Below are 19,562 nucleotides of genomic sequence, written 5' to 3' on the forward strand. Positions count from 1 at the left end.
CAGCACCATTGGCTTTAATTGGCATTACTAAGCATAATTGACTTTAATTGGCATTAATAAAATATTTTTCACTTGTACAAATGTGTATGTCTATTGCTTGCATGTCTTCAGGATGAAAGTATGCTATGTTAAGTGCGGTAGGAAAACTCCCCGCTCGGGGATGTATTAAAAGATGTGGAAAGGGAATAAGATGTATTTTGCATGTTCACGCATGTTCAAACGCGAGAAGAAAACCCCTCTCTACGCGACGCGCGTCTCTACGCGACGCGCGGCCGCGAAACGCGCGGGGGCGGTCTTGGTGCGTGCTCCTCCTTGGCGCGAACGCTCTTGCTCCAAATACCTTCCTATCTAGAGCGGTGGGGAATGATGGTCACCATGCTCTTTGGTTCTGCGTATCTCTGCCCTTCTACTACTGCTGTATGTATGTGTGGTGTGTTTGTGTATGAGATGGTGAAGCCTCGCCGAGACAAAGGTATAAGTGGTAATGAAAGGCATATAAGAGGGTAAATGTAAATGGAGGTAAATGATTTGAAGTTGAAATAGTCGAAGGTAATTAAGTAAGAGGTAAGAGTATTTGAAGATAGTTGGAGGTAATTAAAGGCAATTAAAGCAAGAAAGTGGAGTTTAAAAGTAATGAATGTAAGATATATGTAATTAAGAGCACGTAAGCACGTCAAAGCCAAGGTCAAGACCTTCTACCGGCTGCATACAGGGACTTTGCCCCTGCGTGCCTGGCTTCGCGACAGAGGGATCTGGGTGCCATGGGACATCTCCAACTGTCGCCCATGTCCAGAAGAAGAAACGATTCAACATGGCCTTTCTGAACTGTCGAGATGCTATCTTCTTCTAGGTCGTCTTCCAGCGTACTTTCAAGGAGACCACCTATCTCGATCCCGGATCCATACGCTTCCTCCCTGTCCGGTCAGACAGTTCTCTGCCATGGGATGTGCTAATCCTGCCGGGGTTGTATGCACTGTGGGTATAGCCCGGTGGATTTATGACGCCAATGATCCGCCGGTGGGACCCTGGCCGAGATTCCGGAGAATGGTCTTTTCCCTTACCTGATTATTGCATCATCTGAAGAATCGGGTCGGCACAGAAGTGGCTCGCCGTGCCAGATCTTTTGCGAGGAGGCCCCGTCGATTATTGACTCGTATACGTCGTATCTGCAGAGGGAGGGAGAGAGAGAGAGTGTGTGTGTGTGTGTGTGTGTTCGTTCTCTGTCTCACTGCCGATCTGCCATGTTGTCGCTGTGCACATTGTGAAGCTATGTGAGGTGAGAAGCTGTAAATATTATTGACATCACTCTTGCACATATCATCATTGCATTAAGGTCTGTTTAGAAAAAAAAGTAGTTCGCATTGTGTAATTGGCAGCATCTCTGACTGGCAATCAGGGTGTATGGGTTCGAATCCCACTGCTGGTGCCTTTTCCTCAGCTGCCATCATTCAATTGATTTATGCTACGCGAGCAGCTGTCGCTATCTCTGTCTACGCGCATCTTGAAACCTCCTGAAACCTTCCCGTTGACAGCCGTCGCTGTAAAACACTGACACACTGAATCACTTAAAAAAAGGGCGACACGCACCCTGGATATAGCTGGACTGTCAACGGTTTAATAACAAAATAAGGAAGGTAAAAGTTTACAATCCACCGCCCCGCCACCTATCTGTAATAGTTGAAAAGAATTCGAAAATACGAGACGTAGAAGTAAAAGAAGAACATCTTTACAACTATTACAGATAGGTGGCGGTGCGGTAGATTATCGTCCTACATCCCTGTGCCCGTGCTTCTTCGTGCTCGTTTCAGCGGACATATGCAGCAAGTACACGCACAATAGATATACCAAATGAAAGAGCATTAAAATCTGGATAAATTTATGCTCAGTATAGGAGGAGGGTACGTCTACAGCACGAGAAATTACGCGATTGCGCGCTAGTGCATGTTCACAATTTTTTATATCACTGAGCGTTGCACCAGCGCGCCAAAATGTGCGCTTGGCCGGCTGACCTGGGTGTATACTAAAGCATAAAAATTTAAAAATAAAAATTAAAAATAATGAAAATCTATGGGCTCGATGAGACCTTCCTGCCTGATATGACGTGAAATCGACTGGTCTAAGAGGTTAGTCTATTTTAAGATTTTGTGGTTATTCATCACTCACTCAGAGTAATCAAGTCGAGACAAATGCAACATTAAAGCCGTCATCCCCTCAATCCGGCCTTCGTCTTGCTATTCCCTTTAGCAACAGATATTTGTGTGGTAGCCCCGACATGCTTTCTTTCTATAACGCCCACTAGGTGTCCCCTGTCTCGTTGAGTGTGTTTAGGGAAAATGTAGGAGAGGGATTGAAGAGTGTGAATGGGTGTCCTTCGAACGATATCCTTGGCAAGTCGTCAGGAAGTCCTGCCAGTGTTGTGGAGTGGTTAGGGCATTTGGCGGGTGTTCAAGAATAGTGAGTTCGTGTCTTGCATCTGCCTGATTTCGTCGACTCCGGTTTCATTTTGAAGGTTCATGTATGATATTACGCGTAAGAATTATACGTTGTTTGTGACAATTGCTTGGCCTCAATGACCGTTCCCGAACTTCCTGCCTTGGAGGTAGACACATCCGATTTTCAAGAAGACTACTGAAGGTATCACAACTGTGTTGAATCTACTTTTGCACCTGCACAAATAAAAGAGAGAGAGAGAGAGACAGCAAGTGAACAACCATCAAGCTTGCCGTGGACTGCACAGAATCAAGAAGTCTTGTTAAGGCGGACTCACTTCTTAAGAAAGTCTATGGAGAAATTTTGTTCGCAGGGCTCTCGTAAACCTCTCTAAATTTCTTCACGAAACAAGTACAGGCGTGTTCCCCTCAAGTTTATCCAGAGAATGACCCATCTTTGAAGGCGTGACGCGATCCACTAATTTTTGGCGAATTAAAGCTTGTCAGATTTTCAATACATGGGAGTCTATGTGAGATGCAGCAAAATCGCTGCTCTCGGCAGGCCCGCCCGCGATATTTGGGCCAAAATGATTTCATTCCCTACAGTAACAGTCTAGGAATTGATTGCAATCGACAAACTCGACAAGCTTACTGCAGTTTTCTAGATCCCCGCGAATGAAAATAATGGCTTTGTCGTTTGCTAGCATGTTCTGCACGCTGGCGCCGATTACATTTCGTTCTTAGAGCGCAGCAGGAAAGCAAACCGAAGAAAACAGTTTTGCGACGGTGCAGCCAACTCTCTCAGGAAGGGAACGTTAACTATATCGCATGAGTCCGCTTTAAGCAAGGTTTGCAACAAGTCCAACGCTGTGCAGGGAGTATAACCATGAGGAGCTAAAAAAAACTGCAGTGGTTTGAATGAGGTGACCCGTGAGTATTGGGTGGCTACGTGGTAAATTGAGAGGCATGTGCCTTTATTTCAGCGAAGTTCTGACAATGTGTACTGGTACAACATGTGGGAGCGAGGAGCAATGGATATCTCGCGTATATACTGGATATCCCCTGGACCTTGTTTTGTGTAAAAATGCTTATCATGTAATAATGTAATATTTTCATCATGTAGATGGATGTGCGGATATATTCAATATCTGCGCAGCTGCGGATACATATATTTCAAGGAGTGGGGATATGGTTGGGGATCATCCAGTCTCCAGGGCAGGATAGTCTTTGGTTTTAGATGGTTGCTATGATACACTTGACCGCGTGCCGTTATTCTGTAAAACGACCTTCCACCACACCAAAGGAAGAAGAAGAAGAACTTTCGGTCAGTATCTGCCATTATCTCATTGGTAGAAGAAGAAGAAGAAGAAGAAGACGAGGAAGAAGGAGAACAAGAACTCCAGAACCATACGTGCATATCCAGTTCCTGCATTAGTCATCACATGTCATATATGTCATAAGTTACTTGGATCCGACTTGGCCTTAGTCCCCATCATTACTGCACAGACATAAACAAACATCTCACGCCCTTTTGTCCTGGCCAATCTCCCTTAGTGGCTCACGGCCATTATCTCATTGGTAGAAGAAGAAGAAGAAGAAGACCTATTTGGACTGTGGCCGCAATAAACCAGCCGGCGCTATCCCGACAAAGCTGTAGAACATAGAGCTATGATACGTTTGTCTAATACCATCCGGTTCCTCTGCTTCCTATCCTCATGCACCGCGAGGCAGTTTCCAGATTTCAGGTAAGGGTTACTTTTGGAGCGTAACGAAGCTGTAGTGGTCGAATGTGGTTCTCTATTCGTCAGCCATTTTCTGTGTTGATCACTCTTGCAGATCAGCAGAAGACACTGATACGTATCAGGACCAAACTGATTTCTCAAATTACCCGGCAACAATACCTGAATACCCATCCCTCAGCGGAAGTAAACGTAGGTTTCATAAGTTACACGAAGCAGTGTGTCCTTCGTTGGAGTGTGAATTCTTTGTGCACGTTCCCTCACGGGTTATGAGTGTGCGACTTCTCAATCCTTGCAGTGCACGTTAACCCTGATATCGAAAAATTTGGGTACGGAATCTCGTGCAAGAGCGACGAGGAATGTGCGTCCGGCTTAGGGTTGGCATGCGTTGCGAGAAGGACAGCACTTCACTCCAGGTGCGACTGTGCCCGTGGAACACCGATTTTCATAAGGGACACCGACGGAGTCGCAAAATGTGTCCGAGGTGAGCTGCTGCTACGAAAGAGGTCCCGTTACACTTCTTTGTTTAAAGAGACGGTCGCGTCCGTTCCAGTCGATTCCATACTATACTATCATGTTATTAGTTAGTTATTATCAATAGTGGCGTAGGTTGATTGCTGTTCGACGTAATACATAACAAGAGCAGACGCTGGATGTTGAGAGCAGAGCTCTGCACGACCGGGCCGACCCGCGGGCCCGTCCCGGGCTTTTTCTTTACTGTATGCTCCAGGCCGGGCCGACAAAATATGCCAGGACCTCGGGCCGGACCCGGCCAACAAATATGTCTTCGTCAGCCCGACCGAACAGAGTGACGCAGCTAATTCCATACAATGCAGAGCTATTAATTAGTTCATATGATCACGTGCTTGCGGATCGGATTCCGATACATATATTCTCAAAAACAAATAATGGGTGCTGCATTCTGCGTACGGTTTGACCCTCTAGAACCTTCCCAACCACTTCGTATTCCTCATGACGGCTCACATCTTCCACCATTCTCCACCGTCCACAACATCCTCTACTTCCACAAAAACTTGGTAGTGCAAAGATAACGCGCTTGCCCGCGTGCGTTCTGGACTTTGTAACCTTGTGTTCTCTTATGCGTAAGTCACAGCTGGAGATATCATGCCGGGCATTATTCGCTGGGTCACCGGGCCGGGCCGGGCCGCGTAAAAACAGGAAGGCACGGGCCACTTTTCGATGCGCCCGTGCCTGGTCGGGCCCGAAAAAGTCTGCCCGTGCAGAGCTCTAGTTGAGAATATTCCGGAAGTCTTCCTCTGGAACAACGAAAAAACGCCATTCCCTAAGAACCAATGGTGACGCGACCTCCAGAAAAGGAATGTCGCCTCCTTGCGGGCGTCTCATAGAGTTACGGGGCGTCTGGATGGCGCCTTTCCTCCTCTGGGCGCCGCCCTCTCACTCCGCCGCTTAGGGAGTGATGTCACGCCGATGGACTTTTTGCGGTAGCGGGAGCAGCATTGATGTTTAAAGTTCGTTTATTTAACATCCAAGCAATTTTTTTCGGGCGAAAAAATTGTAGATTGTCGGCCGATGCCGAACATAGTCGTATCGTTCTCATAGGTGGGTTTCCGGATGCAACCGTTAAAGGAGCCCAGAAAGGATTTCAATCACTACCATTTTTTCGAGCCAATCCATTAACCTGCCTATTAAAATGCACCAAGCAAAGTGATTCATTCAATAGATGAATAAATATCGCACAATTTGATTTTAAAAAACGCGATCGTGGGCAACAGTGGCAATGGCCGGAACGAACCGATCGGTCCCTCACGTCATATTTACGTCACAAGGGCACAGCCCGCTGGTTGGTTACTGGTTGGTCTCCGTAAGCATCAGCGGTGGAAGAAGTGTTTCTTTTCGCTTTTTCTTTGATTTATTCAGATACAGTAAACGAACATTGGGCCACAGACACCGTTCAACGCATCGTTCGAGGTTAGGCCGTTAGATTGTGGAGGTATCTTTCAGTGAGAAGTCTCAGAACAACGTTAGCCAAAAACCTGTCAACCTGCCCCCGCTCGAGCTCGCTTTTGTCTCGCGCGACCTTCCGGAGTAGGTGGATTATGAAAATTGGAATTTCAGTTGCCAGCTGAACGCTGTTCTGTCCGCGTCTGTGTCTTGTATGGCGTTCATTATCGTGATGCTTGTTACTGTTGTTCTGTTGTTGGCGGCAATGAGTACAAACATAGCTCAACACTAAGCGTTGCTTCAGTTCATGCTTCAAAATGATTGCCACATCGCTATGATCACTAGTTCGCCCATCGCTTCGACTAGCAACTTTACTAGTCATTCAGTTAATGTCTCATTCAGCTGGAGGTGTGTTCTTACCGATACGTTGTCAGACACAATCCAGTGAAATCTATCGCAATGCCGTCGCCGGCACGTCGCGGCAGCAGGCGTTGACCATCCATTGTCTGTTGCAAAGATCAACAGAGCCAAGCAATGTCATAAAACCGCCACAATTTATGGTCAACGAGAATTAGCGAGGCAGGCTACAAACATGGACGACACAAACATGTCAGTTTGAGCTCATTCGGGCTGTCTTGGAGCCTTTTGTTCGGTTATTACTTGGTGATCGACAGCGCCGGGTAAGGTTGCGCCCGTCGACATGTGAGACATAGCAACGTGCACTGAAACTGACAACCCGTGTCAATATTCCGCAGACAATTCGAAGTCCTCCATTATTCACCACTTGACTGGAAGAAAAAAAAACGAAAAAGAAATAACGAAACCGAATCCGAAAGCAAACCGGTCAGCGCTGACGTCGATAGAAGCGCGGTCGCCCCTTTGAACCGTAATGACATCACCGATGACGTTTTCTCCTCCTGTTCCTAGTTTTCCCTGCTGAGCGAGTCGAGCGGCAACGCGCGCGGCGATGTTCGAGTGTGTTTTTGTCTATGAAAAATATCGCGTGCAGAGAAAATTTGTGTGTTAATCATCAAGTTAAGTTCCAAGTGAAAATTTAGAAGGCTTTCTGTGCTCCTTTAAGACCTATCCGCATCTTTCCAGGAAAGCGCTTGTACGAATCCTGTGCAAGTGACTTGGAATGCGCTCATCACGACAAGAACATGAAATGCGTCGACTTCCTATGCTACTGCCCTCAGCCTTACGTGCTTACTGATAACCAGAAGTGCCTTCCCCGTATGTACTATTTCATCTCCTTCAGGAACCTTGTAGAAACGATGTAGGTGTGTGTACGCAGAAGCGTCTACCAATGCGTAACACTGTTGATTCACTGGTCAATTCAAAGATCACTGCAGTGACACGCATAAATTAATTCATAATCATTCTTTTTTTTATTTGTATAAATATTGGAAACGCTAGAGTAGAATAGGATCTGCCAGAGATGCGGTCCCTAAAATTGTCCTGGCGAAATTTGGTCTAGAATGTCGCTCGCTGTCATGAGCAATTGCGAAGTCCATTAACGCCAAAGAAACAAACAATAGCAAACAAACAAACAGTAACAAATTGTATTCAAGCAGCACAAAAACATAGGGACACCAAACGAACGGTGATTCCAAGGAGGAGGATGATCAGGACATACATCTACACCTCTATATATCTACCATCTCTACCTAGATTCGCTAGGGACTGTGGCGTTCCCCTTCGAGTGACGTCATGCGGATACAACTCTCCTTTGCGATGAACTCCTTTCATTCACCGGCTTAGTCGTATTTGTGCACCTCGTGCTTCTAACTTATCTTCATTACAAGCATGGAAGATACAGATCACGAGGTTGTAAATGCACCACTTTATTGACGATCCCTTCTATCCTGCAGGTAAATCATCGCAGGCAAGCGCTCTCCTCAGCACACTGCCGACATTGGCACTTCTTCTGACATTACTCGTCATAGGAACAGCTTACTCATACAGACGGTAGGCCGACTGCAACTCCCCATAAAGTTCTACACTGTAAGGAGAATACCCGTAATTTGATGCACAAGTGACAGCTAACACTGTTGCCGGCAAGTGTCGTAACCGATATGCTGCACAAAATCCGTTTGGAGTTTGGGCACACTGCACAGCTCCTCACTGGGCTTCTGGGTTAATACCCCGTTAATGTATTCCTTTCATTTCTTTCCGTCATTCTTTTCTTTTATGTGAGCTGTGCAGTGTGCACTGCGAACGAATATTTTTTGCAATAACTACTTTACGGCGCACATGTCGGCAACACGGCTAGTAGTCACTTTTGTGTAAAATTACGGATTTTTTTACGGTGTATATAATATCTCTGATAAGGAAGAACTCGGAGTGACCGCATAATGCTTAGTTTGACAATGAAATATATTTGTAGTTTCCCATTTCCGGAATACCGTTATCGGAGCTTTAATTAGTATGCACGCAATCAATCATATTTCTTTGTTTCTCATACCTCGTCTTGTTAATGTTACATTACCGTTCAATTGAATTTGCTAACTAGAGCTCAAAAAAGTTCCCGGTCATCGGTACCTTTCGTACTTCCAGGCTATCACGTGCAACGAAGGAGAAGCAATCCTGTGCCGGGCCTACGGACACTATGGATACCTCAACGGACCTCGATTGGCGTCCAAATACTGGCTCATCCGTATCTTCCACCCTACACCGCCCTCGCACGCCTTCTGCCTTTCAGAGCAGCGTTGACCCCCGACAGCGTTATTACCATAAGTACGGGGAACATGCCTCTTGGGGTTATGCCAGAGTTCCTAAGCATCCGCCACGCTACATACGGTGTTCTAAAGGCAACCAAGTTAACAAGGAAGCAAGTAATACCTTTCTCTCTGATGACTGCTCAACGTTGCTCGAGAAGAAGACGTGTATTGCCCCTATTCATCGAGGGCCGACTACACCCCTTGCGCGTTCAGTCGACGACGCCTCCACCAGGTCGTCACCAAGATCCAAACAGCGACGTACCAGTCACAGAAAGATAAACAGAGGAAGAACCCCCAACCAGGATGATTCCGCAGCATCGAAGCTGCCATCCACGAGGCATATCCCATATCCCAAAGAACTAGTGGACCTCCTCGTTGCACGAGATGTGGTGGTTAACGTGGAACCCATAAAGCCGGTTATAACAGCTGAGCAAACTGCATTTATGTCACAAGAGGCTGAACTGGAAGACTCGTGTGTAAACCGCGAGCGTGAAATCATACAATCTTCAACGAAAGATCCTAGCGTCTTCTCGGGATCAATTAGACACAACAAAACAACTTCCCGTGCAACGGGCATAACAATCCAAACGCCTCCTCCGCAGGAACCTGGTGATAATGATGCAGTGTCCGAGGAATGTGTACCAACGGACAGGTCAACATCACAGAAATTGCCCTCTTTGATAGTCACATACCGCGACCTCAAACACTACTCCAGCACTACACCATTTGGAACATCTCCGAATACAAAATCGTCTTACGGAGAATTTTCAGGCATGAACTCCTATCCTTCGAAACCCTCTGACGTATCCGTGTCCTGGACATCTCCTCCTGGTTCTTGTTGCCAAGTGAGGTCCGTGGACGTCGCTTCTAGTCAACCGGACGCAATAGGTGGACCAAGTGTAATGTTAGGAAAAACAGGTAAAGAGCACGCAACCAATATGTCAGCAGGTGAAGCAGAAATAGAAGGTATGCACGGTGGCCAATATCAACTAGGGCGCACTGAACAGAAACGAAATGAACAACTTCAACTAACCATAACCATACGGGACAGCAGAAGAATTAGTCAACCATCGTTCCTTCCACCAAGCAACGTTGCGAACACTCACCCGATCATTTTAGGTACGTCTCTAGCAAGTGAACAAACTTTGCAACCCTCAGAAATCGAACTGCCGCATAGTGAGTCTGAACCTAGCAGTCCGAACTTAACAACAGAAATGTCCGGCACAAATATTCATTTAATAGATAAATTCTTAATACCTTCCTGCCTACCAGATGATGTGTTTTCACCAGAAAATCGCGGCAGAACTGTCGCAGCAGATAGCTGCACAACACCACCTGAGCTCATGTCGTCTGGTTTCGTCTCATTAGATATTAACCGGGTATCGACAGAGGAGTTATTGTTCTCCACTCTTAGTACTTCTGACAATGCTGGATTTGAACGGTGTGCTGCAAGAGATGACTGTGCATTCGAGGAATGGCGCAACACACCGAGTCGGAGAGCTCGGCGATCCACAACAGAACTCTCTCCGAGCCCCCAATGCCAAAGCAATGCAACGACTACAGTTAAACACGCACTGAGTCCAGCTACTAAATATTCTGAATTATTTTCTAATGAAATCGCCATCCACCAGCGACGGATTAATGAAGCAAAAAGGGCCGGCTCCCTCGAAGCACTACTGCAGAGCAGGGCTGCTATGACATTGAGGCCAATAGCGATTGGAGCTCTCCCTTCCTTTATTGTACGTGAGAGCAGCGCCAGGGACGCATATAATACGGAAACAGGGGAAGGAAGTTCGATGGAAGAAATGAGGATATCTTCGGTGTCGTCGTCCCGTGATTCAGACGACTCTTTAAAATGGGCCGCAATGTCGGTCGTGTCTTCCCGTTCTGAATCTGACGTGAATCCCGATATCGAGTTCGGAAAGCCTTATACCTCAATGTCTTCAGACGCGCGGCGTTCGGTAGAGCGCCATGGAAGAAACATTGGTGTCAGGCTGCACCAATCATCCAAGATGATTGAAGAAACCAAAACTTCCACGAGTAATGAAGAACAAGAAATTCCGGTGAAAGGTAGCATCTGTGCTGTCCATACCCAAACGCGGACAACTCATTCCGGTCACCGCACGACGCAACAACAAGGATGGTCTTCAGGACACATTTCACAAAGAGCCCTTCGTGCACCATTCATGAAACTCTTAGCACTCGGTAACCGGCATTACTACCGAGAGCGCCGAAATCTCTCGCCGGTGCAATCTCCAAGTATACTTGACGAAACTCTGTACATCCTACACAAAATGCGACGTTCGGATTCCACGCCCAAATTCTACGCACCATACTCCTATTTCGCAGTGCATGATGTGGAAGACACCGTTCAGCCATTGAGTTTGCAAAACCTGATTCTGCGACAGCACCCAGTTTTAAGAGCTATTATGGATTTACATCGGGGGCAATGCGTCCTTGAAGACACTGAAACACGTTTTAGTCCCTTAGGTCAGGCAGATTGCCTCGAATTGCTGGCACCAGACAGACTGAGTGTGAAAGGAACAGAACCTGCTCAACACGCAACGGGTCGCAAGTCGCTGGATGTAGGAAAGCCTTTAACGCCTGAAAAAGTGAACCTGCGTCGAATGGTGTGTTCTCACACAGGACCATGTTCTTGCACTGAGCCCTCAGCGACGCAGCAATCCGACCCCGCTGGAATCAGTGATGGTGGAACTGTAGCCGCCGTACCCATTCCAAGCCCTGATGATCGAGTGTTAAGAGAGCTACATCGCGAAACCCCACGAAGCGGTTTGCCCAACGCGGCTGGAAGACGTGTTTCAGTTTTAGAAGAGCCGTGTTTCGAATCCTTGTACAATGCCGTCTTACTATCGCAAAGCAGGGCAGCCAGATCTGAAACGCAGAAAAGATCGATCCCCGATTCACCAGAACAAAAGAGAGTCCGGAGAGTATCGTTCCCCACTGAGCTGATTTCCACGCCCGTTGCCTCTACCTCGCAGGAAGCCAGGGTCTCGTACAGCGACTCTGGTGTCTCCAAGACTATGCCCTACAACCTCCATCGGCAACAGGAACCACGCTCAACATTTCACGAACAACTGCTGTCTTCTGGACTGCGCTCACCTGAAGACCATCACTGTGACTCAATCACTCTGACACAGAGCCCTATGGAGCAGGTACGGACATTAAGTAATAGCGCTAAGACCGCCTCGTGCCCTCCGCAGTCAATGGAGCATAAGCGAAGTTTGCCTATCTGTCGCACTGTGAGCAGACGATCAGTGTCATTCAAAGACACACTATCCGATTCCGCCCTTCGTCGTGGTCGTACTAGTGAGACTACGATCCAACGTCCTCACAGTGACAGGCCTACTGACGGCGCAGATGCTCAACCTTAAATGGAGTCTCCCATCATAGTGGTCATGCGTGAAGTGGGTTGAAGGGGGGTGGGTGAGGTGTCTTGTACGATGCTTACGGATTCGTTCGATATGTAACGGGAGGAACACTTAGATAGTATGACACATGTAATAAAGGAAATTTGCTTTCATAGATTATTTCGGTTTTACTTGTTGAACATATGTTTTAAGCGAAAATGTCAAATTGTAAAAAATGTACCATAAAATTTGCGTTGCGCCTTTTCGTGAACATGAAAGTGATTCTTACGTCACTCCTGGCGTATGTCGCACGGAATGTATGCAAGTGCTATTATGTCTCAAACAAGGCTGCATTCAGTTGCGAAATGTAACTCCAATGTGAAATGCAGTACCGTAGAACGGTGATATTTTCTTACGAAGGCAGTGAATGACACCTGTTTATAGGACGCCGGTGCTACTACAGTATTCAACGCGTTTGGTGAGTGGCGCCAGCACGGACCCCAGCTCCCAGTTATAAGGGAATGGATTGCAAGGTTTTATCAGAAATAAATCGGAAGAGTGTTAAAGACAAACAAAAAGAAAGCATCAGTGGAGGAACCAGGAGGTGGGCAGTTGGGCGATCGCCCCCAAAGCGTCGGTTTATACATTAGATTTTCCCCTTTCCCGTCTCCCACTACGTGCTTAGACAAAGTAACAGCCCTCCCCCTCTAAAAGGGTGGGTCTGAACCCGCCACTCGAAAGCATCGGGGATGACTTAAGTACTTTCGTGAACGAAATTGTGAACATTGTGAGCTAAGTAATTTGTGATCCGCCTGTAAGGTTGGCTTGACTTGGAAAGACTTGGAAAGGACTACTTCTGACCCATTTTTTAGGTTGTGGATAGTTTGAAGTCGAAAAGTAGGTGTGGATAAAGTTGGACAAAGGAAGAAGGAAACGGGAAAACCGTAATGCCGACACGTGGGCCTTTGAAAAATCGGAGAGAGTTTATCGGAGTTTGTCGGATAAATCCGAAAAATCGGAACCCTATATTTATCAGGAAAAGCCCCCGAAAAGTCGGAACCCTAATTATGGGCCAGTGGAACTGCCGTGGTATTTTTGTTAATTCCCCGTTAGCGCCGCGAAACAACTGTGGCTATGGGCGGCATACAGACGTGGACATATGGACAGAAGCCTCCTGGGCCGACTCCAAGGGTAAGTGTGCCGACATACCGTCAGGAAAGTCTGCCGGAAACCCCAGGGAAAACCCCAGACAGCACAGCCGGTGCTGGGATTCGAACCCACGTCACCTCCCAGTCTTGGCGTGGAGGGCGGTCATCCTATAGCGACTATGCCATGGAAGCTGGTATTGCCAGCTTCTCGTCAAGTATGACGTGAATAATGATCTCGTCAAGTATGACGCAGCATGTTTTTGTGTTGATAGAAGGGACAATCACATAAGGCCTCAAGTTGCCTAAGAAATGCCAGCTTCAGAACGTGAGTTCTCTCTTGTTCAACAATTGCCGCTTGCGTCGATCCCTGTCGTATGAATGTGTGTATGAGTGTGCAAAAATGTAAGAGTGAAAGGAGAATGAGTGAGAGAGACTGACTGGTTTGTCCCTTCAGATGACGCACCCTGGAAGTCGCTGAGAAGGCGTGTTAGCTTAGCTCAATTGGTAGAGCCCTGGACCGGTAATCCAGAAGATGTGGGCTGGCTAACCTTTCAGGGCTGGCTAACAGCTGGCTAACCTTTTCAGTGACTTCCATCTTTCATCATTAGAGGGAGTTTATCGGGGTTTGTTGGATAAATCAGAAAAATGGGAACTCTATTTATCAGGAAAAGCCCCCGAAAAGTCGGAACCCTAATTATGGGCCAATTGAACTGCCGTGGTATTTTTGTTAATTCCCCGTTAGTGCCGCGAAACAACTGTGGCTATGGGCGGCATACGGACGTGGACAGATGGACAGAAGCCTCCTTTGCCGACTCCAAGGGTAAGTGTGCCGACATACCGTCTAGAAAGTCTGCCGGAAACCCCAGGGAAAACCCCAGACAGCACAGCCGGTGCTGGGATTCGAACCCACGTCACCTCCCAGTCTCGGCGTGGAGGGCGGTCATCCTATAGCCACTATGCCATGGAAGCTGGTATTGCCGTGGTCCGCTTTCTAATCTAGGTGACGTCAATCATCTTCTCGTCAAGTATAACGCAGCATGTTTTTGTCTTCGAGAAAGATATCTAAACAGACATACACCAAATGTACTGCGCAAACACAATGTTTCTCAAAAAGATCGAATTGATGTAACTCGTGCATCTGGTGGTGTAGCTATTGTCACACGAGGGTCTCTCCCAGCCAAACAAGTGCACGTAGTCACGAATTTGGAAGTTGTAGCAGTGAAGATGTGCCTTGATAGAACTGTGACCATCTGCTCAGTTTATCTGCTACCAACAGCAATAGTTACACGAAGGCAGTAGATGTCGCACTTTGAGTTTGGAGTTTTCTGGCGCAAGATGTCGCACTTGCGGAAAGCATTCGCACGGCTGCGTTTAGTGCGTTTTGCCCACACCAACCCCACGCATGCGCAGATGGCGTCACTTGTTTGTGGAGTGGTCTCCTGGCTCAGTCGCTCCAGCAGGTGGCTCGCATTATACTTTTTTTCTTTTCAGGTTTCCAATCCATCTTGCTAGTGTGATATAATAATAATAATAATAATAATTTTTTTATAATAATAATAATAATTTTTATTAGTGCCCAAGAACGGCCGCTAAGGCCTTGGTGTTGGTGCACACAATACACATAACTCACAGTGGATACAATACAGACATAAACGCACAAATAATTATGTACAGACATATATATAATACATATACAGTGGGACACAAACAGATGTACATTACAAACATAACAGGCATACGTACTTACATATTTACAGACAAATATACCGCGCAGTACACGCGATGAAACATCAGCAACAAAACTACATGACACGCATACGTACTTACATATTTACAGACAAGTATACCAGGCAGTACATGCAATGAAATATCAGCAACAAAACTACAATACATAGATTACGCGCAGCACATAAGTTATAAGATGGAATGAGACGATATACTGTACAAAACAAAGGAAAGAATATCACGATTGAAAATTCACTGATGAAGGAAAGAAATAACGTCGCGTTTAAGGGATGCGCTGGAGGCGTGGAAAATATCACATGTGGGGGGAAGCGAGTTCAGAAGAATTTGGCATCGGGTAATTGGATCGCTGGGGCAGAAGCGTTTAACGTAGAAGACTGGTGGATTACGAAAAGCCGCGCGAGGAATACAAAAGTTTAGGAGGCTCAGCAGAAGTGGCGAATCAACACGGGCATGGACACATTTGTACAGAAATAGGGCGTCGGCGATAGAGCGACGTGTGGCCAGTGAGTGAAGGTGAAAATATTGCAATAGTGTGTCATAGTCATACAATAACTTTTTTCGTAAAAAGCCATTGTGTATGATATGGAGCGCTCGTTTTTGTACAGGCTCAAGACGCTTTGTATCAGTACCTGAAAGTGCGTTCCAAGCAACAGAGGCATATTCAAGCCTGGGAAGAACATAGGACTTGTAAAGTTTAACGAAGACAGCAGGAGTCTGAAACTCCTTGCATGTGTATGACAGGAGGCCCAGCGTGCGAAGAGCGGAAGAACGAACCGCTGCGACATGTTCATGGAATAGCAGCTTGGCATCAAAAATAACTCCTAAATCTCGGATACTGTCAACACGACATATTTCAATGTCGGAGAAGTATCGAAACACAGAGATATTTGTCTTGCGTGTGAACGAGACAACCTTCGTCTTTGCGCTGTTAATTTTGAGACCGTTGGCACTGCACCATGACAGTATACTGGATATATCTGCCTGTAGCTGTAAGCAGTCGGAAACCGAAGAGATCGCTTTCATTAATTTGAAATCGTCCGCATACTGAAGTAGAGTAGAATGTTTGAGGCAGGATGACATGTCATTCACAAAGACATTAAAAAGCAGGGGACCTAGTTTGGATCCCTGAGGGACCCCAGATGTGGGAACATATGCATCTGAGTACGTGCCCGAGACAAAAACAGAACAGGAACGCTGACTTAGGTATGACTCGAAGAATGCAACAAGCGGGTCAGAAACACCGGATGTACGTAGCTTATCTAGTAGGAGGCCGTGACTCATTAAATCGAAAGCTTTTGACACATCGAAGTAGACAACATCAATCTGACCGCGAGCACTGACGACAGGGGCAACGGAAGACATGAAGGATACCAAATTTGTTACCGTAGATCTGCCTGCCATGAAGCCATGTTGAGAGTCAACGAGCTTGCGTTTGAAAAACGACGACAAGTGCGTATATATGATGTGCTCAAACGCCTTAGAAGGCGCGCATAGAATACTGATCGGTCTGTAGTTGGTCGCAATGTGCCGGTCTCCTGACTTGTGGACAGGAATCACAACGGATGACTTCCAGTGACTAGGGAAATTATTGCATCTCAGTGACAAGTTATAAATAAACGATAGTACAGGTGTAACAACATCAGAGTAAGCTTTCAGAAAAATAGCTGGAATTCCGTCAGGGCCAGGTGTTGTTGTGGGTTTCAACCTGCGGATCGCGTCGCTTACATCACTCTCAGTGATAACAAATGTAGGCAAATCATCAGTGTACGGTGCGGTCTTGAAATCAGCGGAAGCAGTAGTGTTACTGGTACCGTCGTACACCGAACTAAACTGCGCAGCAAACATCTTTGCAACGGTTGGGGGGTCAGAGTACAAGGCGTGACCGTCACTGAGAGAAGGCGACATGACCGGACCGCGTTTCTGAAGTTTGTGCCACTTCCAGAAGTTACGAGGATTATCATTTACATTCGCTTCGACGGTGCTCAAGTGCAACCTGCGGTCGTGCACAACGGCTTTTTTCAAACGTGCGCGAAAAATAACAAATTGTTCGTAGTCAGCCGCGTTCCCATGTTTTTTATACCTCCTGTGAAAATACTTTTTCTTACTGAGATAGCGACGCGATTCAGGGGAAAACCAGTGTGGATACTTTGAACGACGAGGCATATACTGCATATAGCACACAGAACAATGTAGAACATCATAATCTAAACATATCACAAGCACTTGGCGGCTTTTTGAGTTGTGAAACATATGCTCCCGCTAAGGCGATCGGCGTGCAGGCGCAGTCGAACTTCTGCGAACTTTTTGAATTTTCCTAAGAAGAGTTAGAATTTCGCGAACTTCTGCGACTTCGAACCTCGAAAGGATTCGCTACATCAACGTGGCAACGTGGCAACCCTAGGCGCAGGTGGTTTGTAGTGGCGCGTGATACGCTCCGCTCCCCTCCACTAGAGTGTGTTAGCTGACCGTTTTGACGTTCCGCTCCGCTTACGGTGATCCGCTGAGCACGAGCCGAGCGGGGGTAAGAAAATTTGTTTTAGCAGGGCGATGATCCAGTTTTCCGTTTCGCATTGGTAACGGCGCTCGCTGTCTTTGTACACGGGACGTAGTACGTAGAACAAATGCAAGTGATTAGCTAAGCTTTTTCCAGTGATAACAAGGCAGTACTGTTTGTTATGACAGTTTTCATTATATTTGAAAATAATTCCATGACTGTTGGTTTCATAATAAACCCGAAAATTAAAAAATGGTCGGTCGGCTTTCCAATAGCCAAGACTGGGTCGACTTTGGTACAAGCTTCTTGTAAACAATAAATTTGCGCTTGAGCTGTCTGTTCCGGGTTCACTTGTGAACTTTTGGAGTGCCCTACAGGATCCCCGTCGATCCGGAAATGCTTCCGGAGCCGCTGCTGAGACGCACCGCATTCAGCAGCAGCAAAAGACGACGGGGGCAGCGGCAGGTGCTCACCACTGGGCGCCTTAGGTTCGTGCTCCGGGAACATTCCCTCTTTCAGGGGATCACTTAACACCTCCAAAGTGACTTCCGGTGCACGTTTCCGGGTGCACCCTGCGCACCCGTTCTTCGGAGCCGGGGAGCCGGAGAACGCTGGGGAAGAGCGAGGCCAGTTCCGGAGCGTGACGCATGTTCCGGTGTACTGCCTTTCGAAATGGCGCAACCGTTGGAACACGTTGCAACCGCCCATGCTCTTTGTGTTTCCGGAATCATCGGATGTCGGCGGTAAATAGTTATACGATTATAGAGGACTGCTATGGTCTACTGCTATGTTTACATAAAAGCAGACGACAAAAGAAAGCTCGATAGGCGGCGCGCGCTCAGCGGCTCTGGCGCTCGGCTTCCGGATAGGCTCACAAACACCATTAAGTAGAGACACCAAGGGTACGTTCCCCTGAAAACCCGGGTTATGGGGCTCGGGAGCCTGCTTAACGCGCCCACTGGCGGCAGCCATCTCGACACCTAGTGGTAGTGCAGACCGCCTCGCGTCTCGCTCCGCTCAGACACCGCCGCAGTGGAGCGGAAGCACCGCTCCGCTCAACCCGCTAACAGGCAAATGTGGCGCGCATCCGCAGTTGCGTGCTCGCTCGCCCGCTGAGCGGAGCGGGGACTCTGTAACAGTCAGCTAAAACACTCTATTGTCTTGTCTTCCTCCTTACCCGCTTCACTGCCACTACCCAGTGTCGCCATTCTAGCGACTTTGTCGCCAGGTTTACGTCTATGAAAACGATAGCTGTTTACCCAGACACAAAGCTGTTGAAAAACATTTGTTGAAAAACATACATTGTTGAAAAAACAACAATGGACAAATCTTAAGTGAGGCAAAAGGAAGAGCGAAAACGCACCTGAACTCCAAAGCCGAAGAGAACGAAGGAACGCTACCTCTCGCACACCACGACTCGGGGGGAGTACTCCTACTCCCCCAGATTATCCTGGGTGCGCCGAAGCGCACATTCGTGTGCACATTCGTGTGTGCACATTCATGTGCACGAGATGAGAGATGAAAATATAGATTGCTTGAACGTTTAAAGTGGTTGCGACAAGACATCCCAAGTTATTCCAAATAAACGTAAGACACGGTTCTTTGCATCGATGTGGACCTGCATTTCACAGTGAAGAGGGGTAACAGAAGTGCCCGGAGAAAATGGGCACCGCGAATACCGAAACTCATGCGGGTCTAGCATCACAGTTCTCGGCACCGCCAGCGGGCGCGTTAAGTAGCGGCTCTTGCACTCCAGAAGGAGTGATCCCACACCCACAAGGAGCCTCTGCTTGACGCTGCAAATCTCGCTCGCCTGCATGGCGAGGATACACGCTTCCGCTCCCAGCTATTTCAGCTTTGGGGTTGTGACAGACACTACTAAATTGGGTTTTAAAGGGAGAGTCGTTGCGTTCTGCAATGTCACTCACACCAGCTCAACGCAGGCGACCAGCGACCGACGTGGATAATTCACTCATGCTTGTAGCGCAGCCGAAA

At 47.3% G+C, this 19,562-nt stretch overlaps 1 protein-coding gene across 2 annotated transcripts; it reads left to right on the forward strand.

The window, feature by feature from the left end:
- Window positions 1–3,974: 3,974 nt before the first annotated feature.
- LOC135398080 (uncharacterized) lies at window positions 3,975–12,359 on the forward strand. 2 transcript variants are annotated; one of them, XM_064629512.1, is made up of 6 exons: window positions 3,975–4,174; window positions 4,266–4,360; window positions 4,467–4,652; window positions 7,193–7,324; window positions 7,963–8,059; window positions 8,648–12,359. In XM_064629512.1, exons 1-6 carry the CDS (start codon window positions 4,098–4,100, stop codon window positions 12,201–12,203), a joined length of 4,143 nt encoding a protein of 1,380 aa, XP_064485582.1. In that variant the 5' UTR covers window positions 3,975–4,097; the 3' UTR covers window positions 12,204–12,359. The 2 variants fall into 2 exon arrangements, with proteins under 2 accessions (XP_064485582.1, XP_064485583.1); XM_064629513.1 differs by lacking the exons at window positions 3,975–4,174; window positions 4,266–4,360; window positions 4,467–4,652; window positions 7,193–7,324 and having other exon boundaries at window positions 8,032–8,095.
- The last annotated feature ends 7,203 nt before the right edge of the window (window positions 12,360–19,562 follow it).

This window comes from Ornithodoros turicata, chromosome 6, assembly GCF_037126465.1.
Source record: "Ornithodoros turicata isolate Travis chromosome 6, ASM3712646v1, whole genome shotgun sequence".
Lineage (NCBI taxonomy): Eukaryota > Metazoa > Arthropoda > Arachnida > Ixodida > Argasidae > Ornithodoros > Ornithodoros turicata.